Source organism: Lotus japonicus, chromosome 3, assembly GCF_012489685.1.
Source record: "Lotus japonicus ecotype B-129 chromosome 3, LjGifu_v1.2".
In the NCBI taxonomy this organism is placed as follows: Eukaryota; Viridiplantae; Streptophyta; class Magnoliopsida; order Fabales; family Fabaceae; genus Lotus; species Lotus japonicus.
In genome coordinates, this window is record NC_080043.1 from 77,063,457 (window position 1) to 77,090,187 (window position 26,731).

At 36.1% G+C, this 26,731-nt stretch overlaps 3 protein-coding genes, 1 long non-coding RNA gene and 1 pseudogene across 5 annotated transcripts; 4 read left to right on the forward strand and 1 right to left on the reverse strand.

Moving 5' to 3' along the window:
- Positions 1-1,215: 1,215 nt before the first annotated feature.
- On the reverse strand, positions 1,216-7,755 carry LOC130746051 (uncharacterized). Of its 2 annotated transcripts, none has more exons than XR_009021999.1 (4): positions 7,482-7,755; positions 3,144-6,744; positions 1,944-2,196; positions 1,216-1,726 (listed from the first exon to the last, which is right to left on the reverse strand). It is a non-coding gene; the product is annotated as an uncharacterized LOC130746051 (long non-coding RNA). The 2 variants fall into 2 exon arrangements; XR_009021998.1 differs by having other exon boundaries at positions 3,144-3,245; positions 7,482-7,722.
- Positions 7,756-9,342: 1,587 nt separating this feature from the next.
- LOC130746053 (uncharacterized) lies at positions 9,343-13,290 on the forward strand. The gene is made up of 6 exons (XM_057598562.1): positions 9,343-9,729; positions 10,606-10,765; positions 11,093-11,280; positions 11,888-12,011; positions 12,372-12,502; positions 12,785-13,290. Exons 1-6 carry the CDS (start codon positions 9,496-9,498, stop codon positions 12,914-12,916), a joined length of 969 nt encoding a protein of 322 aa, XP_057454545.1. The 5' UTR covers positions 9,343-9,495; the 3' UTR covers positions 12,917-13,290.
- A 492-nt stretch (positions 13,291-13,782) lies between these two features.
- Positions 13,783-14,966, forward strand: LOC130746052 (NAD(P)H-quinone oxidoreductase subunit S, chloroplastic). The gene has a single exon (XM_057598561.1). The coding sequence runs from the start codon at positions 14,003-14,005 to the stop codon at positions 14,705-14,707; it is 705 nt and encodes a 234-aa protein (XP_057454544.1). The 5' UTR covers positions 13,783-14,002; the 3' UTR covers positions 14,708-14,966.
- A 1,942-nt stretch (positions 14,967-16,908) lies between these two features.
- On the forward strand, positions 16,909-17,735 carry LOC130742689 (BON1-associated protein 2-like). The gene has a single exon (XM_057594790.1). The coding sequence runs from the start codon at positions 16,974-16,976 to the stop codon at positions 17,547-17,549; it is 576 nt and encodes a 191-aa protein (XP_057450773.1). The 5' UTR covers positions 16,909-16,973; the 3' UTR covers positions 17,550-17,735.
- A 5,213-nt stretch (positions 17,736-22,948) lies between these two features.
- On the forward strand, positions 22,949-26,677 carry LOC130746054 (alpha-xylosidase 1-like; annotated as a pseudogene).
- The last annotated feature ends 54 nt before the right edge of the window (positions 26,678-26,731 follow it).

Genomic DNA, 26,731 nt, shown 5'->3' on the forward strand with positions numbered 1-26,731 from the left:
TGAAAGGCGAAGATTGTTGACAGAGGGTAATGAATAGTACTAACAACGTTATTTTTAAAGTTTAAGGAATTCATTTGCGCATTTACCTTTCGTGGGAAATCAAAAGTCCATTTAAGCCTAGGGTTTTTAGGCTTGTGTAGTCTTTATGAAAGTCTGGTCCGATAGTCTATTTAAATGTTTGTTATTCAAGAATTAAGTTATGGTGAATTTAAAGGCAAGTCTTCAAGATAGAGCTTAAATTCAAAGATTTCAAGATTCGTAAGAGGAGCTCGAAAAATTCAAGATTTAAAGACACAAGTTTGTCCTTGAAAGTAATTGTAGAAGTTACCTTGTTAGGTTAAAACTTAAATTAGGAAGTTACTTTCTAGTCTCAATATTGTCCATATAATTAGATAACAATTATTTCTTTCAAATACTATAAATACTAGTTTGTAATTTTTTTTTGTCATTTGACCACCAGTCTCCACGAGGGAAAGAGGACCCACGTGACTAATCTCGCTTGAGATACGGTAGTGATGTCCCTCCCTAACCACAAATGTATTATTTTTTACCTCAAAGGGGATCGAACCCGGGTCAAAAACCTAAACAAAGTCTCTTAAGAAAATACACATTCACCACTTGTGCCACTAGTTTGTAATTTGAAATAAAGGTCGGATATCTTTAACTATTATCATATCCTGGCCACCAAACATGCCCTAAAAGCTCTAAAATGCCACAAGTCTAGTGTTACAACAATGACTAGCTATCGGTAAAAAGGCTTCCACTCTTTTATATTTCTGCTTCACCTTTCCCCTTATAAGAAAACAGTTGTACTCATACCCTTACCTGTACGTATATATTAATACCCAAACTCATTGTGCATAGTTAGTTAAGTATCCTATAATGCGTGTTTAGCAAATTAGCAAAATATTGATATTAATACAATACTAACGTTAACGATGAAAAATATTGGCTAAAGATATATAACTCTAATAAGAAATATATTCAAATATCGTCTAATCTTTAGTTATAAAACATTTCAAAAAAGTTATTTAACTTTATAAAAAAACAGTATTAAAAAATCTCTCAAGTGAAATCTAACACATTGTGAGACTGGATGATTAGATATTATAGTACCTATGCATGTAAAATTGTGAGTAATTTACCCCGATATAAACCTACTTGATAGATAAAACCCTATTTACAGTGAGCATGATTACCATCTTAAGGAAAAGATTTCATCTTGGCAAAATCTGAAATATCCATTATCATATAGATTAAAACTCCAACCATAGTTCCAACTCAACCAGTCAACCATGATGCTAATTGCCAAGAAGGGAAGGCAAGCCAAAATTTCCCATGAGAAAGTCATATTTCAAATACTCAATTAGCAAACATGGTTGACATGAGCATACTCACTCAGCACTGTCAAGTGCCAACAAATTTATTCTGAATGTGACCTGCACTGTTCAAGGCCTTCTTTTTATTGAATAAACAGAAACAAAGGGAAAACCAGAGTATAATAACCAAAGCCTCCAGGAACAGGATGGCTTTTATATTATGAAGAGACATAACAACAACAAGCACTTCTAAGGAGCTTTGAGGTCATCCATTTCTTCCTTCACAATCTGCTTTTCTTCATCTAGAGTATCTGACTCAGCCAAGTCATCACAGTCTGACTCCGGCACGTAGTCCTCGTCTCCCTCATTAGTGCTTTCACTTGCCGTCGGCGATTCGTATTCAGCAACTGAAACAAACATATATTGAATCATTCATCCTTTTTTGCCAAAATTGACCACAAAGTCACTTCTAATTGGATAACCATGTATAATCATGTGATTTACCTCTGAATCATTGCGGATGTATTATTAAAAAATTATTTCATTATTTGGATGTGGACAAAGTTGTGTGTGCTTATGGACATAAAGAGAAAATAATCTTAAGAGGTTTGTTCAGAAAGTTACTCAGGTCAAGGGCAGTTAAAGAATTTGACTCTGATGTTTTCTTCGGAATTGACAAGACAGATAATGCCTTCTTGTATTCAGTGGCTCTGCTTTCTTCCTCCAAATTTCTCTGGTCAACGACCGTTAATGAATTCGAGACTGATGGTTTCTTTGGAATTGACAAGCTACTGAAGCGACAAAATGTCTTTTTCTTGGGTTCAGTGGCCCTGCTATCTAGCTCAACCTTTCTTTGCCTTTTAATTGATTTACGACACTGCAAATAGAAAGAAACATAAGATGGATACGCAAGGTTGTGGTTGATAGCGTAGCTCAACCAAATATAAATAGTTGAAACATTTCAGAAAGCAAAAGGAGCTAAGATGTGAAGAGAGGAACATATCTTCACAAAAGGAAGTTAGAAATATATATGACAAACAACCACACAAGTTGAAAAGCAATAAAATTACGATCTATTTCTAATGTAACGTAAGGTAAATGCAGACCCCATCTGAGAAGGTGAACATATAAGTAGAAAATGCAGCTGTCTTCCAAATTATCAATATGCCTATAATTCAAAGAAATGTGGTGTGGGTCTTTTTCCTAAGGTTAAAGCGATTGAAAAGAACCACTGATTTATGCAAACAACATTACCAAAGAATGTTTTAGATAAATATTTAAGGATTGATATAACAAATTGCTTTCGTATTGATTGCTTGACTTGTAAAGCAAAAAATTCCACTTAGTAAAACAAGCCATATATTTTCCCAGAAAGTAGTCATGAAGCAATTGAGAACTAAGGTAAACCACCCCTGTGGACAGCAACAATGTATTTTACAATACCCAACTAAGAATTGGGCTCCGTTGTGCTGCAGTAACTGCACGAATACAGCGGGAGAGAGACAAAAAAAGTAAATCACTCTCTTTGACATAACCAATATAGTCAGCGCATTGAAACTTCATGATATTCAACAAAATCCTTTCACATTTCCAAGGATAAAAAAGATTGCATGTTCGGAATGAAAGGGAAAATTTATAAAATTTGATGGGAAAACCCAGGCCTGATAAGAGCAATATATTCAGCTGATGATTCAGGAAGTATAAAGTTTACAAAATTAATCATACTTTTTATGTGCTCCTCTACACACATTTAACTTGTGAAGTATGACCATATATGTTACAACTTACAATCAAGGCTTGGTTAATCACAAAGACCAAACTTACCAGTGAGTAGATGCCAACCTGTTTTTCCTTAGCATACTCTATATAGCGTATGAGATCAGAATATTTAAAGAAGTGCTGCCCAGTACCTGGACAATAATAGTACTGCAACACAAAAATTCAACAGTCTGTCAGAATTCGCAACACAGCCTAGGCCGCAACACAGTAGGCACAATGGCCACATCAGGCCGATGTGATAAGATGCAGTATATCGGTTGCAGATTATGGTCTAAAGTTTAACTTAGAAGTTAGAAGGAATTAGCATGATGTTGTCCGTGCCTTGAGAATGAGTATGGACCTAAAAGTAATTCCACAACAAAACACCCCAATGGAGTCTAATATCCAAATCCAGATAAGTACAAAGAAATGAACAGAGTCAAGAAAACCACGGAGAGAAGTCGTTAAGGTTTTGAAAGATGAAAAATTGAAATGCCAAGAGCAGATAGAATGGAGAATAATACTGCCAACTAGGTTTTATTTCTATACCTTCATTGCTTAAAGGTAAACTAAAGTTCTGATCAATTAAGGATTCTAAAGACAGAAAAGTTGGTGTCTTTCACTCTTTTGCTGCACTAAGGCAATATCACAGCCAAATTTCAGGCTTCTATGCCAGATGGAACCATGCTTGGGAGAGTTTGATATTTAGAAATCAAGGATCGTCTCCAGATAACAAAGGATTAGAGACAAGAATACAACATGTTGGATCATTTCCAGATTACTAAAGATTAGAGACGAACAAAAGCATGTTTCACAAACAAAGGGATCCCATAACCTGTTATTTAAGAGCCTTCCTAATCTGCTCAATATTCTAGTTATGCTACACTGACAAAATAAATGACCTCCCAATTTACTATTTTCTTTTCCCCCCAAATCCAATCAGAAGATACCACGACAGTTTGAATATATTTCCATTTCTCGCTAGCATGTTGTTTGTTTAAATTTACTATTTTTCATGTGGGATAAGGTTTTTGTTGTTGTTGTTTGTAAGGTACATGTTATTCAATGCTTGTGCAAATACAACGAAATGGACATTATGGAAATCCATCATAATAGGCAAACATGCACTTCAAAGATAGAAAGGATTCTTATATTAAGTAGTCCATGTATTTTTTGAATTATAAACAAAGGTTACTCTCTAACTTCAAAAAGTTCAACTCTATCCCAAAACAAGCAGATGCAGTTTATCTACCTACATGAAGCAAGCTTACATTAATTATTGGGTATAGTTTAAGAAAGATCATTACTCATTTGGGCAAGCATTTGTGATTAAAGGCAGACACACGACCAAGAAACATTAATGCAGACCTATTCAACACAAAACATGGGATCAGGAAGTTAAGCTATCTAGTATCATGGATTATAGGAATAATGGATGCTCACAGAGAAATAGAAAGTTATCCATTTCCACGATGCGACTAATGAATAATAATTTTGAACTATAGCTTCATTTCTGCTTATGTGTATATTTTCAATCATCATCTCAAATACAATGACCATTTATCCACTATATTTGTTGTGTGAGTAACTTTACACACACACACACAAACACACAAAGAACAAAGACAATATGCTGCTCAATAGAAGGAAGACAGTGGTGCCTGAGACAGTAAAAATTGTAAAAAAGAAGGGCAACGGCCCTCTAAAAAAACTTTCAACAGTTGAAGCATATAATAAATGTCATCATCAATAAAAAATTCAACAAATGATTTTGTTTTGGGGGGGTTGGGCCAGGAAGGACATAGTTGTATGGCGACAGAGTGAAAGACAACATCACAAGGGCTATAGGGACAACCTAGAATTGTTTACTAAGAATTAAACTCCAAGTTAGTACACCAAGCATTTCCATTCCCTGCCAGCTTATCAATATAACATCAAAGTTCAATAACATAGGCAATAAAACTACTTGGACATTGTTATTGAAAAAGGAGCCATACAAACAGTTTGCAGTCAACTAGCTACACTCCAATATCTATGATGACATTGACAAGACAAAACCAATAGAAGTAGTATGTGAGAAGAAATCTAGTGTACTTTTCTTTTTATTTGGTAGATTTTTAAAATTGACGAAATGGAAAACAAATTTTGTTCCTGCAATACTAATTCCAATGTATTGATTGTGTATTTTAATTGAAACAAGAGGTAATCAGAGATTTTAGCATTTAATTAGAAGATATCATATATTACTAGTCAATTCGAAAAGAAAAACAAAATCAGCAACACAATCCACATTCATAAAATAAACTCAATTGAACCAACCACTCAACCACTATTTCAAAGACAATTTTCCACATGATCAACATAATAAAAGTCAAGATCCTGATTGTCCTTGGAAGAATTCAATAATTTCACTCTAAAATTAATCAAAGAATATAGAGGAGATTAGTAGATTTGTAAGTACCAATTTTTTCGAACCATCCTTTTTTCCTAGACACCATCCAGTAGGAATCTCGCCTTCTCCTATCATAAGTTCCAATTCCATAGAAGCAACAGAGTTTGTCACCAAAATAAAACTTTGACAGGTCTCGACCTCCTACGACTTTGCTCAGGAAGATTTTTTGACCTAGGTTGGTGATACGGAGATGACAGTAAAAGGGGAAAGACTGCAACTAAAAAGGTGCCTATAAAACCACGTGCTCCCATTCTCTCACGTGCAGTCGTCAACACCCCAGATGTTATATTTTGCTGGATTGCGGATGAGACGCATTGACTAAAAGCAGCTATCATTAGCTGGAAGGTTTATACCAATTTGGGGCAAAACATTACTTAAATAAGTTAAATTACCAATTCTGTGAATAAATCACTTATCGTCCCACCCGCCGAGCACAAGTGAGTGCAGATTCTCTTAAAAGCACTAATACAAACACAATAACATTTTAGCAATGCTGGAAAACTAAAGAGTTGGGGAAAAATCTTAAATAGTGAGCACAGGAAAATGAATTCAACATCACAATGATGTCACCTAAGGTCAGCATTGCACCTTGTACTCAAACATTGGCTGAAGGCATTTTCTCTACCCCTTCTTACCCTGAAAAAGCAAAGCACCTAGCATCCTTGAAGGGATAGTGATCTTACGACAAACCTAGCCTCCTTCGTCCCTCAAACCAACAAGGCGTAGTACAGTAACATTCGTGTGTTGCGCATTGATTACACCTTTCAACCTGATCTTAGGCCCTGACTCACCCTCCATAGACGAAACTTATGGAGGAACCCTTAGATTTTCGAGGCATTAGATTTTCACCAACATTTGCATTACTCGAGCCGACATTCCCCTCTCACTTCCTTACTGATTGATTAAAATAAAGAAGCTCAAAATAATGAAGTAGCAAATTCTCAAGGAAATGAAATGCCTTGATGAAGCATACAACTAGACAGAAGCTTTTTCACCCCAAACCAAAGATCCATCAAATGCTGAAAAGAAATTTAATAAAAATCTTAAGACATTTATCCTTAAGGATCATGACACAATAAGCAGTCAGAAAGGATAGAGAGGAGACTGCTGGATATGATTGTCATCACATTATGGCGTGATCATGATGTAGATGATGTATAGTCCAGACGTCTTGGGATGATATCGTAGTAAGCTTCTCTTCTGATATAAGCAGCCCTAACAAATGCAGATCAAATTACTTCTAATAAGACCCCTAAGGCAACATACTAATCTAGGAACTTGTTAAGAATCCAATTCCTTCTCCATACATTTTGTGAAACCAAATAACAGAATTGACTGGTGCTTCAAAAATTGTGGCAAAGAAGAAGAAGAATAAGAAGATAAAAAAGTGAAAACCAATTTCACCTTTGGAATAACTAGAGCAATGTGAGTTGTAATTTATTTTTCAAATGGGCAGGGCATATCAATTTTTTGCTATTCAGAGAGAGCATAAAATATGCTTAGGCCAGTTAACAAATATCTATACATTTCTCATTTGATGACAATTACAAACTAATGAGACAGAGAATTCTCCCAAATAAAAGCACTAGATGATATGTTATTGAATGTGAATAACTTAAATGCATGTTCGAATCAGCTTTTTTTTTCTTCTCATAATCAATTCTAGCACGCGGAAGCTACTTACATAAGCTTCTCCTAAAAATTAATTTTGGTTTTAGAATAAACTGGAGAAGAATTTCAAAACAAACACTCAATGAGAGGATTCACATTCACCCCTCGTTTGCTGATTACTATCCAAATTCAACATGATAATTCAAAGTGAGAGTCACTTCCTCAAACCAACAAATACAAGAACACCATGGTAAACCAAGCCACAGTAAGAAGCAGCAAGTTCAATTCAATTAATATCAACAAAGTTAAAATCTTTCACATCAAATGCAAACATGCCATACCTGAGGCGGCAAACATCTTCAGAACCTCGTTTTCTCCGAACGCTGTTGTGGCGATGTACACACGACGAGAAAGAAAAAAACCTGGGTTTTTCTCGAGGAAAGAAGAAAGAAACCATTCCCAGAAAATAATCATAACTTTTTTTCTGGAACAGAAGAATTGGAAGCTGTAAAGAAGAAGAAAACGAAAATAAAAAATTAACAGTAACGTATTGTTGAAGTGATACAAAATTGGAAGCTGTAAAGAAGAAGACAAACTTAATCGTACAAAAAATAGGTTCAGTTAATCTGGAGATCCATCTCAACATATAATTTTAATCAAATTTTAATTAAAAAGTTAAAACGGAGACATTTAACACCATCCCTCAAAATTACGAGAGCAATTTAACATAAAAAAAATTATAATTTTAAAAAATGTTAATATATATACATACCGTTTTCACGGATGTACAGTAGACATGACAAATTATTTAATTCGTTCTAGTAGGATAGCTCAAGTGGTAAGAGCTGAGAGACATATGAGTTGGACAGAGGGAGGTTCAGAGATTGATTCTTAACAGGTGCAATTTATCTTTTCGATGTACAAAAAAAACATATTATTTAATTCACTACCACAACCACCAAACTCCAACGCCATCTCCACAATTATCACCACCATGCCACTTCATGGTCACTACCACCACCAATGTCACCAAGACCACTCCGCTCATAATCGTCTCCACCATAACCATTGCCACTACCAACGGCACCACCACTCTTTCACCATCACCCACAACCGCCACCATCATTGTCGCAACTACCATCCTCTGTCGTCGCCACTATCACTTTCATTTTTACTACCATTATCATCCTCCATTAAATATATGATTGTATCTATTTAAACATATGATAACCACAAACCAAACCACACAAGTATCAAATGGATCCTTTTTTTTGGGTACACAAATGCTCAAAACCAGAAGCAACAACTAGCTTCTCAAGAACACAGTGCCCCGATAATCATCATTCAGTAGCGGACCGAGACCCCGCCATGGGCGCCTCATGCACCACCAAGCTCTGACCACCATGCACCCCCGCCTTAGCAAGGAAACCAACGACCCGATTCCCTTCTCTTAGCGTGTGATGAAGAGTCATAGTCCACTCTTGTTGCAAGCACTTACAAATCAAGCTGAGGATTGAACCATAACTATGAAACATAGACACCTCATCATTCACAAGCTCGAGAGCCATGGTAGAATCGGTGCGCACTACCACACGGCGGTAACCACGCCTCCAACAAAGCCTTAGCCCGAACAACAACTCCGCCTTCAAGATCTCTGAAACACCAATAGAACCCGAATACCTGAAACACCAGCCACCACTGTCATTCCTAACAGCACCCCAAAACCCGTTGGTCCATGATTACCCAACGAGCTTCCATTTGTATTCAACACAAACCATCCCTCCAAAGGAAAATTCCAAGCCACCTCTCGAACAACCAATGGCCACGTACTACAATCTGACTGCAGAATTGTTCGCGCACGAAAAGGAACAAACTGCCAAGGGACTCGAAGGTCTTCAAATACCAAGGCACAACGCCTCTGCCATAAGAACCACAAATGAACCAAAGCTTCTGCAGCACGCTCTCGAGGAAGAGCCAGCAACCAAGCCTCGACGGACAACACACCAACAACTTGAGGGGAATCCAGCCTCAAACTCGCCCACACCCGAGCTGCACCCTCACAGTCTCTCAAGCAGTGCACATAAAGGCCCAATGAATTGAGATTTCCCTATTGGGCCAGGTCATTTCGGGTCAATCGAATCATTTTTTCTTTTGGTTTTTTTAAATACATTAAATTCTTTTTCAATTAAGCACCGAAAAAAAAGGAGTGCAAGCCAACGCTCGAGTCGAGTCGAGTACTGTCAGTACCTGAAGAGCAAAACTTTGATCGGTCGAAACATGCGATATCAGACACACAAAATGTTCATCGTCACAATACAACGTTAAAGGGATCAAAACAAAGAAGGAAAGAGAGAGATGAGTAAGAAGAAGATTGTGGTTGTGGGAGGCACTGGTTACTTGGGTCAGCATTTGCTACAAGCCTTAGCTGATTCTCCTCATGCTTACGATCTCGCATTCACCTTCCACTCCACTCATCCTCCTCAACCTTTGTTGGATGCCATTCCCACCTCCCTTCCTTTCCAAGTTGATTTGAAATCCGGCAATGGATTTCCGACGCATTTGGCCAGGTTCTCTTCTCACTTCAACTTGGTTATGTTTATTATGCCTTCAATTCAATTGGGTTGGGAAAAAAAATTGATTTGGATTGATGGGTCGTTTTGCAAACTACTTTTCTTCTTTGGGGATTCAAGTTGATTGCTTAGATGCGGAAACACAGGTTAGAAGCAAAATGTTAAACCATGTAACATGCTTTAGTGGCTTTATTTAGTGCACTTAATGAAGTCTCAAATGGGAAAATGTTTGCGTTGTGTTTGATTCTTTTTTCTCTATTGACTGAATGCTTCACTTGTTTACTGCTTATTCATAGCCTAAGTATGTTGCTCAGATTCCATTCGAAATGTATAGGGATTACCCCATACCTGCATAAGAAGTGAGATAAGTTAACAATTTAGCTTCATAGTCATTTTAAATGGATTTTTATTACAATTATGCAGCTGGATTTTGGTCAATTTAGATAACTGTGTCTTTTCTTGTTTGATACTTAGGCTTTACTCATTAGCAGTCCTTATTTTTGTCCGGCCTTGCAATTAAGATGTTGTGTGTGGTTTACTCCATTAGGAGCCCTTGTGCTTGTTAATGTTAGGCAATGAAATAGAGATTCATCAATGCTTTGAAAAATCCTGCATGCTTTTGGAGTTATGGGATTTGTATTCAATAAAAGGTTTCCATCTCCCTTTTCTTTCAACTAGACAGCCACTCATTAATCATTCTTCTTGCCACATACCAGCGTGAGACTGAGAGTGATCATATATCTTTAGGTTATTTTTGTCCCCAGATAGTAAATGATCAGAAGAAAACATAATGATAGGGAATCACCTATCCACTTGTTACCATTTCAGTGTATAGAAGAGCTGTATGACTTGTTTTGCAATCAGATTGACAATTTTGTTGTTTTATCAATGGCAGCCTGATGTGGTTGTAAATTGTGCTGCCATCTCAGTGCCTCGTGCGTGTGAAACCGATCCTGCTACTGCACATGCTATAAATGTCCCATCATCACTTGTAAAATGGTTGCAAAGCTTTAAAGAAAGCAGCACTCTTCTCATTCATCTCTCCACAGATCAAGGTAACCCAATCTTATAATGACAGATGAAGGTAAAGGACTTGGTATAAAATATTGATATTTTTTTAACTTATTGAGTCCTCACTTCTTTCCTGCAGTATCTTCACTCTAACATTTGTTCGTTCTTAACTAAAGACTATCATCATTATGAAGTAGTGAAAATGTTGACCGTTAATTGACTGCATAATTTTGTCTGATTTATCAAGAGCACGGATCATTGTTCAGTGTAGAACTTCCTTTCTTGATTATTAAATTTTGTTTGTATCCATATCCATGTTCATTTAAATTTTGATATTTAGCTAAATTGTAATTTATGTTTCTTTGCAACAGTTTATGAAGGGGAGAAGTCCTTTTACAAGGAAGAAGACGTTGCTGTTCCAGTAAATGTTTATGGAAAAACTAAAGTGGCAGCAGAGAAGTATATTTCAGATAATTGCCCTAACTTTGCAATTTTGAGAAGTAGTATCATCTATGGGCGACAAACAGTCTCACCAGTTCCAAAATCTCTTCCTATTCAGGTTCATGTGCAGTATGTGGACTCTGTACCATATACTTTATTGTAAAATTAATACTTCCTGCATTTGGATTGTTGAAACTCAGAAATTGATGCTTGTTAATAACATTTCTAGTTACAAGCAAAACATGAATAAACACTCCCATCCAGTTTACACTTAATTTACATCCCTTTGATGTCAGTATGATGGGACGGAAAGAGAGAGATGCTATGAAAAAGGAAGGATAGAGAGAAATGTAAAGTATGTGTAAAAAAATTGAGTTGAAAAAATCAGCACTCAATGTATTTCTAAGATGGTGGTTGTGCTTTGCTCCCAATTTTTTATCTTCAATATTAAGAAATTGCTGTCCACTTGATTATAGTTCCCTTTATGCTTTTTTCTCCCTTTGAAAGAGAAAACCTACAGTGGTTGTGATTTTCATGATTTTAGCTTCAACCTGGTTGCAAATACTATATTTTTCCATTATTACTTATTAGGTACTTCTATGTTCTACTTCCTAAAAGTTACTGGAACTACTTGAATATAGGGACATATTCTTGGGAAAGATGTGTCTATGGGGGGATTTATATTAATTGATGTGTTATTTACTCATAATATCTGACTGTCGCAGTGGATTGATGGTGCCCTTGCTAAAAGGGAAAAAGTGGAGTTCTTTCATGATGAGTTCCGGTGTCCAATATATGTTAAGGATCTCATAACTATCATACTCGCTTTAACAAACCAATGGATATCAGGTATTGGACTTTTAGTACCTAAGTTCATACAATGATTAGCCATATGGGTGTGCTGAAAAATATAATGAGAGTGAAAGTGATTTTCAGTGAATCCTTTTTAAGGTTGCAAAATACTGCTCAAAATGCTATTCTAAATATTTTATTGGAGAAGGTTAATAAGTTGTTTCAAGATACTATAATTGAATTACAAGCATGTTTGACATTGTCTTGTGTAAAACTTAAGCATCCTAATAATTTTCCCCTCTTGTTCTTGTAATTATGGTTTCATTTGGCTCATCCAGATTGTATTTTAAATGCTCATCTTCTACCTTCTTGTATTGTTTGCATTAATGAATTTTGCTTTTCTGATTCTTGTTACAGAGAGAAAGCAAATGCAATTGTTATTGAATGCCGGTGGACCTGATAGGGTATCACGTGTTCAAATGGCTGAGGCTGTTGCACAATTTAGAGGGCATGAAACCTCATTAATCAAATCAGTGTCTGCCTCAACAGTAAGTATTGTGCTTCATTTCATCACAATTTGTGATATGGAATCAGTACCTTGCTTTCTTTGTTTATCTGCACTATCTTCATGTATGCACGCAATTATTAACCTCTAATGCTATTCCTTAATCAAAGATTCGATGTTCTCTGTTCTCATTCCATGTCATGGACATCAAAGTTTCTTATTGATACTTTGATGTCCATTTCAGCAATTTTTTCGCCTGATATGATGTATCTTCTCTTTCTCTTGTGCTTTCTTGAGATGTATTTAGGCTTTTCTTGTGTTTCAGGTTGATCGAGGTGTGAAATCCCCAGCTGACATATCAATGGATATCACTAGATTGGTGCAAACCCTTAGAATAAATCCTGTTTCATTTAAAGACGGCGTGAGATTAACGCTTACAGCTGAAACTAAGCAATGAGGCAACAAAGATGTCAAAGAAGGCTTCCTTGTTAGCATTTGAGTGTTGTTGCCTACCCATTAAAAATAAAAATGGCATGCAGTCTCGATAGCTCTTGCTATATTTAAATTGTTGTATAATAGATCTAGGTAAGTTCTTGAAAAAGTAAAGCCAAGCCAAGTTGTTGGACCTTCACTCCTTCAGTGAATCAGACAATGGCAAATAGTAATGAAGTCTCAAAAACATTGACTAATTGTCATTTATCACTCTCTGACTCCAACAAGTTGGTTTGGCTTTCCCCTTCTGTCATTTTTGCAATAATTTGTTAAATATGCATTTTATGAGATTACTGTCTTCATATATTGTGTTATAATAAAGAAAAAAAAAATTGGCAAGTTTCTAAATATACAGTTAGTGATTACATACTTGTTATTATTATGGGAATTGCCTTTCAATTGCTAAATATAAGGCCACTGTATTAACAGTCTGAAATGCTATGCAAGAGCAAGACTGTCATTAGCCTTGAAAATATGTTGCCTTAGCTTTTGAAAGCTTGATTTTCTTGAAAATAAATTGCTTGTTTGAATTAATTTACTTTTTGTGCTAAATATTTTTAATCAGAAAACAGAGTTTAAAATTTCACACAGTAGATTATTTTCTAAATTGAAATACCCATTATGCCAGGAAATAAAGAGAGTGACCAGGAATCAAGATAGATTATATTGTATTAGTAATGATACTTTGAACATACAAATAGGGCAAACACCCAATAAACACCTCGTTTTTTTCTCTACCTCTCTATTCTTACATATATCACATTAATTACTTCTCTCTCTTCTCTTTGTTTCTTACTCTCGGTGTCTATTGGATGTGTGCACAATGATGATGTGTACAAATCATTTTCCAGAATTCTAGCTTTTCTCACACATTTGAATTTGGCCCAATGAATGAAGTTTGGGGTCAGCACTAATCGAGAAGAAGATTTTCTGATGGATAGGGCTATCCAAGAAAGAACATTTGTGGCCAGCATTAGGCCAGGAATCTATTCTTTCCACACTTCACTAATCACTTCCTCTTTTCACCAAAACTATCTTAGGCCAGTTAAGAATGTCTTCTTTTACTGCTCTTCATAGCCTACATGGTTCTCTTCTTCGATCCCAGTTCCTAGGCCAAGACAGCCTCACTCATCTCAACCCTCGCAGCAAGATTCACATCAAACCATCCCACAAATTTGTACAACCATGTGCCAAATTCAACTTGGTGCAAATCATGGGAGGCAGAGGACTCTGCAACGGAGAAGAAGGCCTCGAACAAGAGTTGAAGAGGCAAGTTGGTGCTGATGAGAAGCCACTTCCACCAGCAGCAAGTGACAAAGAGCAAGAAGACTCAGGTGGCTCAACAACACAGGTTGCAGAAGATGGTTTTGAGAAGGAACTGATGGGGTTAACTGGGGGGTTTCCAGGGGGTGAGAAAGGATTGAGAAAATTCATTGAGGAAAATCCACCACCTAAACCAGGAGCAGGAAGCAAAAGCTTGAACCTTACATCCTCAGTGAAGCCAAAAGCACCAGAACTTCCTATGTTGCTTCCAGGAATGATTGCCATTGTGAAGAACCCAAACAACCCTTTTTACATGTACTGTGGTATAGTGCAAAGAATCACTGATGGCAAAGCAGGTGTTCTCTTTGAAGGTGGGAACTGGGATAAGTTGATCACGTTCAGGTTGGATGAACTGGAGCGCAGAGAAAAAGGGCCTCCCATGAAGAATCCTAAGTCCTGTGTGCTTGAGCCATTGCTTGAGAAGAAGTCATAGTTCAGCAGCTCCTTTTACAATTTGTAAAGCATGTTCATTTTTCTTACCACCTTCACTTTTGCAATGGCTGCTTTGATGTTTTGTTTTGGCTCAGTAATATTATGAGGGGATAACCAGAAAGGTAAACAAAGGTTGAATTGGTAAGAAAAGAAGTGCTTCTTTGTGCTGAACCTGTAAATTTGTGTAGAGTTATTTTAAAAAATAAATAGATGATGTATAATTTAGTGTTATATTCATGAGTATTTGTCCTTTTCCAGAATCAACAGTAGAAGTTCTATCTTATGAAAAAGATTGATGTCATACTTACTCATTATTGACAAATGACTGATAAAATCAGTATATTGTTCTTGCGTGACACTTAAAAAGCAAATGAGTTAAGAATGGATATTGGTGAATCAGAGTCAGTGAAAAGAGTTTGCACTTTTCAGAACACGTTTTATTAGAAGCAGCCACCAAACAAAATTGGCATATTTCTTTGAAGCTGAAGAGGGAACATTTGAACTTAAGAATAGTGGAATACCATTACTTGTTAGAGTCAAAGCTTGGATCCTAGATGCATAACTTCACCTTAGCTGATGGAGGTTGAGAAAGAAAAGCTCTACTCATAATTGATGATAGTTGTTCTATGTTCTTATTTTTTTTAGTTTGATGGCTGTGGACTAAAAGTAAGACTCTGCAGTCTGCATCGAAGTCCACCAAATTACAAGAATATCTTGATTCCCTCATGAAATGTGTAGCTAATGGATGGTCTTGCAACTGCATGAACAAAGTAAAAACCATATAATGTATGGTCTTGCGAATGCATGATGATGCTAAAAACCATGTCAGAAGGCTATGCAGTTCAACAATTGGTGGCAGGATTAGAACATTAGAAAGGAACAGTCCAAAAACCATATACTGATATACATGGGATGAGTGATTATTAGTGGTTATGGGTATGAATATGTGCATGGCATTGGCAATAGGCAGCATGCAAAAACTTGCAAAGGTCATACGCAAAAACCTTCTCTTCAAACCTTAAATTGACTTTGTCTTGAGATCAAGTATTCATGAAACGTTTGATGGGGATGAAAGTGAGAAAAACTTTAATAATAAACAAAAGCTTCCGTCAAAGCGAAAGATCTGATCCAACTGAAATCCCGCATATCCGCTGCGCTCAATATGCGGCTACGGCTAGGCGATCATATCGTGCCATAAAACAATTTTTTATGTATAGAGAGATGAACATTTTAGAAAAAAAAAAGTAAAAGTCAAAATAAGAAGTATGAAGACTTTTCGTTTATGGTCAACTGTAGAATTCATTAAAGTCATAAGGCAAGACAAATGAAACTTACATGAGAATTACTAGGTGTGATAGAGCAAGATAACAAAAGAAAAAAATGCATAAACAATCAAAAAAAAAAAAATCACGGTCTTTGGTCCATAGACCATAATCCACAAAGTGGAAATTATGCAAGGCTGCGCCGAAGCTGCACATATTAAACTACAAGAGAGGCCAACAGAAATCAGGTGGAAATTGGGGGAGGATAATGATGCATGAATATGGGTAGGACCTATACATTAGGTTAAGCTGGACTTTGCGAAAAATAATCTCTTTAAGTGCAAATTTCAACTTTTTTTTCTAAAATAATCCCTTTTGTAAATAAAAAGTTATTTTTTAAAAAAATTACGATGTTTACTACGGCTTTTTAAAAAAACCATTATTCCTAAAAACGCTGAAATCAAATTATTTAAAAAAGCTAATTTGATTAGTTTTTAGTGCGTTTGTTCAACTTTTTCTAAAATAATCACGTTTTCATAAAAAAAATCATTTTTAAAATAATTTTAAGATTCTTTGTCTAACTTATTATTTTTAGTAGTTTAAAAAAATCTGAAATCAGATTATTTGAAAAAATCGGTTTAATTAACTTATCAGAAAAATATATCATAATAAATAAAGTATTTTTTTTTAAATCGCTAACAACAATCAATTTTTTAAAACAGTTAAAAATATTTTTAAATTTAAAATAGACTCACCTTAAAGAGAAAAGTATGATAAATCATAGTTAATCTCGAAGAAAATAAAAAAGAAACAAACAAGAAAGTGCCTGGAAATAAGAAGGAAATAGAAGAGAAAGTGCGTGAAAATAAGATAACTTTAGGATAAGAAAATACTACCACGCATATCATTATTTATTATATATACCACGCTTCCAAGTGATTATTTACTACCTAAATTTCACCTAATATTTCCTAAACAAACTTCGAATCTGAATTCTCTGCTTCAATGGAGATCACCAAACCAAGGACCCTAGAGCTCACGATTTTATCAGCGGAGGATCTCCGCGTCGACCGAAAGCCGGCGACGCGGGACGTCTTCGTGGTGGTTCAAGCGGAATCCACCCACGCCACGGCAGTAAGCGGCGACGAATACGGCGGAGGATTCCACTCATGGAACCAGAAATTCTCCGTGAATTTGAACATGAACACGAAGTTCATCACGTTCGAGGTGAACTGCAAAACGAGATCTGGATCGGTGAAGGACATTGGTGTGGTGAGGATTCCGGTTTCGGATTTTCTTGGAGGTTTGGTTCCTGACACGTTCTTGCGGTTTTTGAGTTACAGGTTGAAGGATCGGTATGGGAATCCCAACGGGATCATCAATTTCTCCGTCAGGGCGGTGTCGCCTGGTGGAAAGAGTGGTGGTGGTGGTTCGACGGCTGTGGACAAGGTTGATGGTTTTTCGGTGCCGGCGGCGGCGGCTGATAAGATTGGCGGTGGTTCTTGTGGTGGTTCTCAGGTTCCGGCGGGTGGAGTGGTTACCGGCATTCCCGTTTCGTGGAATCACGCTAAAAACGTTTGAATCTGATTACAGAGAGATGAAGTTGGTTGTTTGATTGATTTGTTCTTTCTTTCCTTGGGTGCCAAGCAAATTAACTGTACAGTTTGGAAGGGATTAGGGTTTTAAATTTGATTTTTAGATTGATGTTACTGAAAAATATTATTCCACAACAGTTTGAATTTTAAGTATTTTAAGTATCATATGTCATGAGATTAGTTGCGAGTTCGAGACTAATATGTGGTTCATTCGAGTGATTAATGCTACCCAGGACTGTGATTTGTGAATGTCTTTGCTGAATAACCATGACAATTAGGCAAGTTTTTTCTTAATTGATTAATTGCTGATATGATTGAATTTGAAAAAGTTGATTAAGTAAGAGTAAATTGATAATGATATGATTTATGCTTCAAACTTTTGATAAATTTATGAGAAAAAACTAATCCTGATTTAGAAGTTTAGATTTGTCACTTAATCCCTCTCTGATTTGATCTTGAAGCTAGAATCAATTGTGAAAAGAACCACCCATATACCTATGAATCGATTGTGACACCAAGGAATTAATTCTAACACTTTCAAACATGGAAGCAAACTTTGCCACCTTTGTCATTGATATAAACCATAAGTTTTCTCCTTTGCCACCTTTGTCATTGATATAAACCATAAGTTTTCTTCTCCAACCTGCAACAGCTAAAAGTTGATTTATCTGTTGAGATATCAAACCAAGCGACATGTGGTGGAATATTGATTCTTTTATTGTACAAAATAAATAGGCTTAATTACAACTTTGGTCCTCGACGTTTATCAATGTCACGATTTTGGTCCCCCACCTAATTTAATTACATGGATGGTCCCCGACGTTGTAGGCTGCGTGCAACATTAGTCATACCGTTTATTTCTTAATGGAGTAGACTTACGTGGACGTCTAGTTGGAGAGAAAAAGGAGATCTGAGGAGAGAGGGGAGCACGTGAGTATCACGTGAACTCACGTGAACCTTATATGAACTCATTATACCCAAATCTGAAACCCTAGGGATCTAAATCGCGTTACCTTCTTCGTTCCAAGGAGGTCAGGGGTTTAGGTATAATGAGTTCAGATAAGGGTCACGTGATACTCACGTGCTTCTCTCTCTCCTCATACCTCCTTTCTCTCTCCAACTGGACGTCAACGTAAGCCTCCTCCATTAAGAAATAAACGGAAGGACTAACGTTGCACACGACCTACAACGTCGGGGACCATCCATGTAATTAAATTAGGTGGGAGACCAAAATCATGGCATTGGTAAACGCCGGGGACCAAAGTTGCAATTAAGCCAAATAAATATTGATGCTTCTTTTTGTGTTGATGGTTAGGCTAAGTTTTGTCTTGTTGCAAGGGACCATGCATTTAGGCCTTAGGGAGGCTTTTGGCTGCATCTACTTTCACATCATCACATACAAATGTTTTATCCCTTTTTATTTTTTTTTATTTTTATTTGATGCGTTTTATCTTTCTTTGTTGCTTGGAGTGAGCAATGAGGATGACATCAGATCCTTGCTTTAGAGGGCGCTACAAGAAATAATATTTTTAGTGACAATCATTTTCGTCATTAAAAGCTTGAAAAATCGTCACTATAAGTATCTTATTATGATGAAATTTACATTCGTCACAAGTACTCAAGTCACTAATGTATTAGTGACGATGCTGTGACGATAATATCATCACTAATATTTATACCCAATAATGACAAAATTAAGTGGTCACAAATGTAATATTAATAGTGAATATTTAATCGTCACTATTACATATAGTATTAGTGACGAAATAGAAAATGATCACAAATAATAGATCTTTAGTGACAAAATAAAAAATCGTCACTTTTGTCACTAAAAGACTTATTTCTTGTAGTGAGGGTTTTTATAAAATTGATTGTCAATTTGTTTATCAGCTTTGGAAGAACCCTTCCATAAATTACTCTTAGGATCAATCAATTCAAATTGCCTTGCCTATAAGTAGTATTAAAAAAATATTTTCTCCCTCCATTGTAGAACCTTGGTGCTGGAAGTACAACGGAAATGAGGACATTGAAGTGAAAAGTTAAAAAGTGAGATGAATCTTAAATTTTATTTTATTATATAGAGGCTTTCACATATTAGACTTTTCTTTCAATAGTGTGAGAAAATGTGAAAAGCATTAAAGACAGAGTGTTCTTTATATCCAATAATTTGAGTTATCTTTTGTTTATCAAGCTATTAATCCTGAAAGGGAAGGAGGTCGCAACTATTTCAACTTAGAAGACAACAACTTCTTCTATATATACAAGAAAACAATAGTCTCAAAATTTCTCAACCTTTCTCAAATTTGGCAAAAATCGATTATCCTCTTGGTAGTACAGTCAGATATAATAAGGTAAGGTAATTTTTTAAATTGATTTTAAATTTGATTATAATTAAAGTTGCCTCGTAATTATAAGTTATCTATGTATTTTTGAAAAATAAGGAGTCTTTTCGATTTGATCATCTTCAATTCAATATGATGATATCATACATACTCTTTGGTGTGTAGGATGAATCATTTACTCAAAGAGGCAAATGAAAATACTAGAAAGGGAAAGAGGTCGAAACTATTTTAACTTAGAAGACAACAACTTCTTCTATATGAACCTTTTATGCAGGTAGGGCTTTGTGACGGAAGAGTATCCTCGACAAATTTAGCGATGGATATAAATCCCTCTCTGACATTGTGAAGGGAAAATTTCCGTCTCTAACAGCGACGAAATTTGATCTTACCTACTCAGTTTTGAGTTGTGACCGATTATTTCCGTTGCACTTGGCGACGAACATTCAATCCCTTTCCTGTTATTTAGAGACGTCAAGCTTTGCCACAGATTCTATTTCACCGCAAATGTTGTCACGAACCTAATTGGTTCTTCTTAGTTGTAATTGTTTACTTAACCACGTGTAGTAAATTTTTTTAATCACGACAGGTTTTTTTTTTAAAACTTTAATCATGATACCTGTTAAAACAACTTGTGATTAATTAAATTGTTTTCCTTCTTATTTAACGTCCATGCGCCGGCGGATTCCCTCGCCAAGACAGGAGTTCGATCAGTTTTGGTGGACGTTTGCTTCTTGGAAGACCCTCCTCCAGATATTGAAATGCTAGTCCTTATGGACTCTTTATTTGTTCGTTAGTTTTTGTAGTTTTGTTAGTTTTCAGATGAAGCAAAAAAAAACGTGCAAGCAACATATCCCTGCGTGGATTCATGAGTCCAAAAATGAATACTAATATTTTCCCTTTGCATATAAAAAAAACTAATATTTTCCCTTTGATTATAAAACAATAAAATTAATGCAGCTTGTTTAATTTTGTCCTTTACATCCTCTCGTTTTTAAAATGAGATCTGACTAGTAGTACCACATGTGGATTTTAGTCTCTCATTAGATATTAATGAGAAACTAAAACCCAATAATTTTCAAAAGTTTTCTAAAAGCTTAAAGCGAAAATTAACTGATCAATTAAAACTAAAAATTTGTGATTTTAATTTGTATGTATAAAAAAAATATTTAACCCATTTTTTAATCTCCATGAGCATTCAATTGTGAATTCATTGATTTGATGCTAATCCCTGCTATACTATTAAACAACTAAAATAAATGCAACTTGCTTATCATCTTTTAATATTTTTTAAAATGCTGAATATAAAAACTGATTCAAACCTTAAAAAGAGATTGAAAACATGTTTGAAAATATTTCTACAGTTGATTTTCGAGATAAGAAGTGTTTTTGAGTAGTTTACGATTCCCATAATTGGTTGTGAAAAAGTTGCTCTAAAGATGGTACCATAAAAGAGATTTGACTAAATCGAACGAGGTAATCTTGGGGAGTGAGGCATTTTAGGCTAACCATTTTTTTTTTGTTACAAAGGAGGGACTAGCCCCGAAACAAAAAAGAGAAGCTAACTAGCAACAGGCCCTACAGGAGGGGAAACGGGATCCAACAGGTCCCTCTGCAATATCGAGTGGCATTCACCAAAAGGTGAATCGAACGAATGCACCATACTGGTGAGAAGAGGAAGTATGGTGATCTTTCAACAGGTCCACCACTTGGAGAGAGTCACTTTCAATAATCACTTGGGGATCTCCCAGTTAATTATAAAGTCCATTGTAGTTTGCACAACCAAAAACTCAACATAGAAAACATTATTCCAACCCAGAGTCCCAAGGTTACGAGTAAAGCCTCTCGACCACATCCCAGTATTGTCTCGAAAGGCCCCACCAAAACTAGCATGGAGCTCACTGCTGAGAGCACCATCAACATTGACCTTGATCCAATCCTCGGGAGGTCGCGTCCAGCGCTGAGGAGAGGTACGCGAGCTACCACCATTTTGATGCTTTACTGATGAGACCCAGAATGGCCACTAGCTTATGTCAACTAACAATTGCGTGCAGAAACTAAAAAGTAAAAAGCGAAACAAATAGTAGTGAAATAGCAATGTTATATCATCTTAAAAATAACTTACAAATTATTTTCCAATTACATAAATAATATATTATTTTGAAAATTAAATGTATTCATCATCCTAAAAATATTAAAGAAATGGACGAACAAAGTATTAGGATTTAAAATTTGATGCTTTGCTGATGAGACAAAACTCAAAAGAAGAATGGCCTTAAGGGACGTGAAAGTTTATATTTTTTTTTTGACTTACGTCAACGTTGGTATTATATAAAAATGGTTGATAAATGGAGGTTCCGGAAATTCAGGTTCAGCATCTCAATACCTATGTTGCTGATGTACCAAAAAAAAAAAACATTTTAATACCTAATACATTGTTTAATAAAAATAAGATTACTTTCACTCTTTTCTGCACAAAATTTTGAAACATATGGGTTGGAGAGAGGAAAGTTCATTGATCAATTCCTGAATGATGTAATTTATCTTTCTGATTTATTTAAAAAAATATTGCTTATAAAAAAAGCTTAAAAAAAATTAAATATTTTAAATTATTATATTATTTTTCAACTACCAGGATCGGATATGCTTTTATAATCTATTTATAAAATAATGATAATATTTAATTAAATATACTCCCTGACACATTTCTTTTATTTTTATATTTATTCAAAGACTCATAGTCTTTAAAAAAGTGATTTATTTATACATGATTGAATTAGTGCCAAACCCAGCAGCACAAGTGGCTTGGGTTATCCCATGCTTCTAGCAAGCATGTTGTGGGTTCAAACTTGACACTCACCCTCACCACCTCCACATGACTGAATTAGTTTGTAAGATATTAAATTAATAATAAGAATATGCAATAGAGTGTATTATTAAAGAGTAGATATAAAAAAATCACATTGCTATACTGTCTATTAGACACTAATCCTATTTATATAATCCATAAGAACCCAGCTGATAAGCACTACATACAGTAGCAGTACTTCAGTCCAAGGTGCTGGCTAAGCACTATGGTTTCTCTAAACACATTATCTGCTCTTAGTCTTTGTTCTCTTTTTCTAACTTGGCTTCTATGTTCAGCTGAAAATGCCACTAAAATTGGTCAGGGCTACCGTTTGGTATCCATTGAAGAAACCTCTGATGGTGCCATTATGGGGCTCCTCCAAGTTAAGCACAAGAACATTATTTATGGTCCGGATATTCCCCTTTTACGTTTCTATGTCAAGTAAGTAATGCTTAACATTCTCATGCACTCACATTTTCCCTATGAAGCTTTTTCATTGCTGAACTTTCTTCAAACTGTCATTGATTTTGCAGGCACGAGACAGAGAATCGTTTGAGGGTACACATCACTGATGCAAAGAAACAAAGATGGGAGGTTCCTTATAATCTTTTACCAAGGGAGCCACCACCTGCTCTGAAGCAGAACATTAAGAGGTTGAGGAAGAACCAAATATTAGTGTTAGAGACAGAGTACTCTGGCTCTGAGCTTCTCTTCAGTTACACTTCAGACCCATTTAGTTTTTTAGTCAAAAGAAAGTCCAATGGAGATACCCTTTTTGATTCCAGTTCTATTGACTCAGACCCATTTGGTCCATTAGTTTTCAAGGACCAGTACCTGGAAATTTCTACTAAATTTCCCAAACATGCTTCTTTGTATGGTTTGGGGGAAAACACACAGCCACATGGGATCAAATTGTATCCAAATGACCCTTATACTTTGTATACCACTGATATTTCAGCTATTAATATCAATGCTGATTTATATGGTTCACATCCAGTGTACATGGATCTCAGAAATGAAGGTGGCAAAGCTTATGCACATGGTGTTCTGCTGCTGAATAGCAATGGAATGGATGTGTTCTACAAAGGAACCTCTCTTACATACAAAATAATTGGAGGTGTCCTTGATTTTTACTTCTTTGCAGGACCCACCCCTCTGAATGTTGTTGATCAGTACACTTCCTTAATTGGTAGACCTGCTCCAATGCCCCTCTGGGCTTTTGGTATGATCCACTTCTCACTCTCTCCTATCACTACATTGTTTTTTTTATTATCATCTGTAGTATATCTTTTATGAATGTTAAGGGTGAAGTTCTTATATAAGTGAGAGAAATCCACACCCTTAAGCTAGTTTTTTAGATACAGTTAGTCAGATAGGTCTAACCCAAATCTAGGATAGTATCAATTCTAACCAAAATCATTTTATTGGAGACCACTCATATATGGGTCACCCACCCGCAAATGTTTATTCCTGCAAATTCTACATTCTGAGATGGTAATAAATAGAGGCCTAACCCAAATTATAGGAATAAATATACTTATATTACTGATATTAGTAATAAAAACTAAAAAGCATTCAGGTTTCACTTATATAAAGGTATTATAAGAATAAATATACTTAGATTACTGAATTATAGATATATCTAAGATAGTTTGTAAAAAGTATCTGACCTATATGCTCCCTTGTTATGATTTTTATATCACAGGATTCCACCAGTGCAGATGGGGCTATCACAACCTTTCTGTTGTAGAAGATGTTGTTGATAATTACAAGAAGGCTAAGATCCCACTTGATGTGATTTGGACCGATGATGATCACATGGATGGACACAAGGACTTCACACTCAATCCAGTTACCTTCCCGCGACCAAAGCTTCTAAAATTTCTGGACAGAATACACAGCATTGGAATGAAATATGTTGTCATCATTGATCCCGGAATCGCTGTTAACTCCAGCTATGGTGTGTATGAAAGGGGAATGGCTAATGATGTTTTCATCAAGTATGAGGGTGAGCCCTTCATGGCTCAAGTTTGGCCAGGAGCAGTGTACTTTCCTGATTTTCTCAATCCAAACACAGTTTCCTGGTGGGGCGATGAGATTCGCCGATTCCATGAACTTGTACCTGTTGATGGCCTATGGATTGACATGAATGAGGTTTCCAATTTCTGCAATGGAAAGTGCAAAATTGCAGAGGGAAAGGTGTGTCCCATTGTGAATGTAACACTAAATGGACCTGATGCTACATGTTGCTTAGATTGCAAAAACTTCACAAGAACAAGATGGGATGATCCTCCTTACAAAATTAATGCTTCAGGAATTCAGGCTCCCTTAGGCTACAAAACTATAGCCACTAGTGCAGTTCATTACAATGGTGTTTTGAATTATGATGCTCACAGCCTTTATGGCTTTTCTCAAACCATTGCAACAAACCAGGCCCTTCAAAGACTTGAAGGAAAAAGGCCTTTTGTTTTAACTCGTTCCACTTATGTTGGTTCAGGTAAATATGCTGCACATTGGACTGGTGACAATAAGGGAACATGGCAGGACTTAAGATACTCGATATCTACAGTACTTAATTTTGGAATATTTGGGGTGCCAATGGTTGGTTCAGATATATGTGGTTTCTATCCAGCACCCACTGAAGAGCTTTGCAATAGGTGGAGTGGATTGAAGTTGGTGCTTTCTACCCTTTCTCAAGGGATCATTCAAGCTTCCTAAACCCAAGACAAGAGCTTTACCAATGGGAATCAGTGGCAGAATCTGCTAGAAATGCATTGGGGATGAGGTATAGGCTCCTACCTTATCTCTATACCTTGAACTATGAGGCTCATGTTAGTGGAGCACCAATTGCGAGGCCACTTTTCTTCTCATTTCCATCTTTCACCGAATGCTATGGCCTTAGCACTCAGTTCTTGCTTGGTAGCAGCTTAATGATTTCTCCTGTGGTTGAGCAAGGAAAAACAGAAGTTAAAGCACTCTTTCCTCCTGGAACGTGGTACAGTTTGTTTGATATGACACAAACCATTGTTTCAAAAGATGGAGCCTATGTTACCCTTGATGCACCACTTCATGTGGTTAATGTGCATTTGTATCAGAATGCTATTCTTCCAATGCAACAAGGCGGAGTGACAACTAAGGATGCTAGAATGACACCCTTCAGCCTCATTGTGACTTTTCCGGCTGATGCTGCTGAAGGAGAAGCTAAAGGGAACCTGTTCCTTGATGATGATGAGCATCCAGAAATGAAGCTTGGAAATGGCTTTTCAAGCTACATTGATTTCCAAGCAACTGTGAAAGAAGGAAGTGTGAAAGTTTGGTCAGAAGTTCAAGATGGAAAGTTTGCTTTAGATAAAGGTTGGGTTATTGACACCATAAATGTGTTGGGATTAAGTGGAAGAAGTGAAACATTAGCTACAATTGAGATTGATGGAGAACCACCAAGGGGTGTCTCAGATGTGAAAGTTAGTGCATCTGAACATAAGTACTTGTATGGTCAGGAAGATGGAGAAAAGAAGATAGTGATGGTAGGATTGAAGGGTCTAAATATCCCTGTAGGTAAAAAATTTGCTTTGACTTGGAAGGTGGGATCATAAGTTGAGACTGTCCTACCTTCCTTAGATTTCAATGTTTTTTTTTGAAATGTCCTTAGATTTCAATGTTAAGTCTAAGTTTCTGTTGTTTTGATGCCCCTATTGGATTCCTCCATTATCTCTATCATAAGTGTAATAACTAATAATTGCTTATTTCGAAGCTGCTTTTCGCAGTAGAGCTTCTTTGATCAGTTCTTTCCCATTAGTGCTTATGTATCTCATCTCTTGTAATGTAAAACTTACTAATATCAACTTATGTAAACAAACGACAAGAATACAACTTGATGCTTTAATGTAATGGTTCCAAGGGAGATATAAAAAACTATGGTTAATTAAAATTTCGGAGATTCAGACTCTGCTTCAATATCAAATACAAATCCTTGCTCTAAGA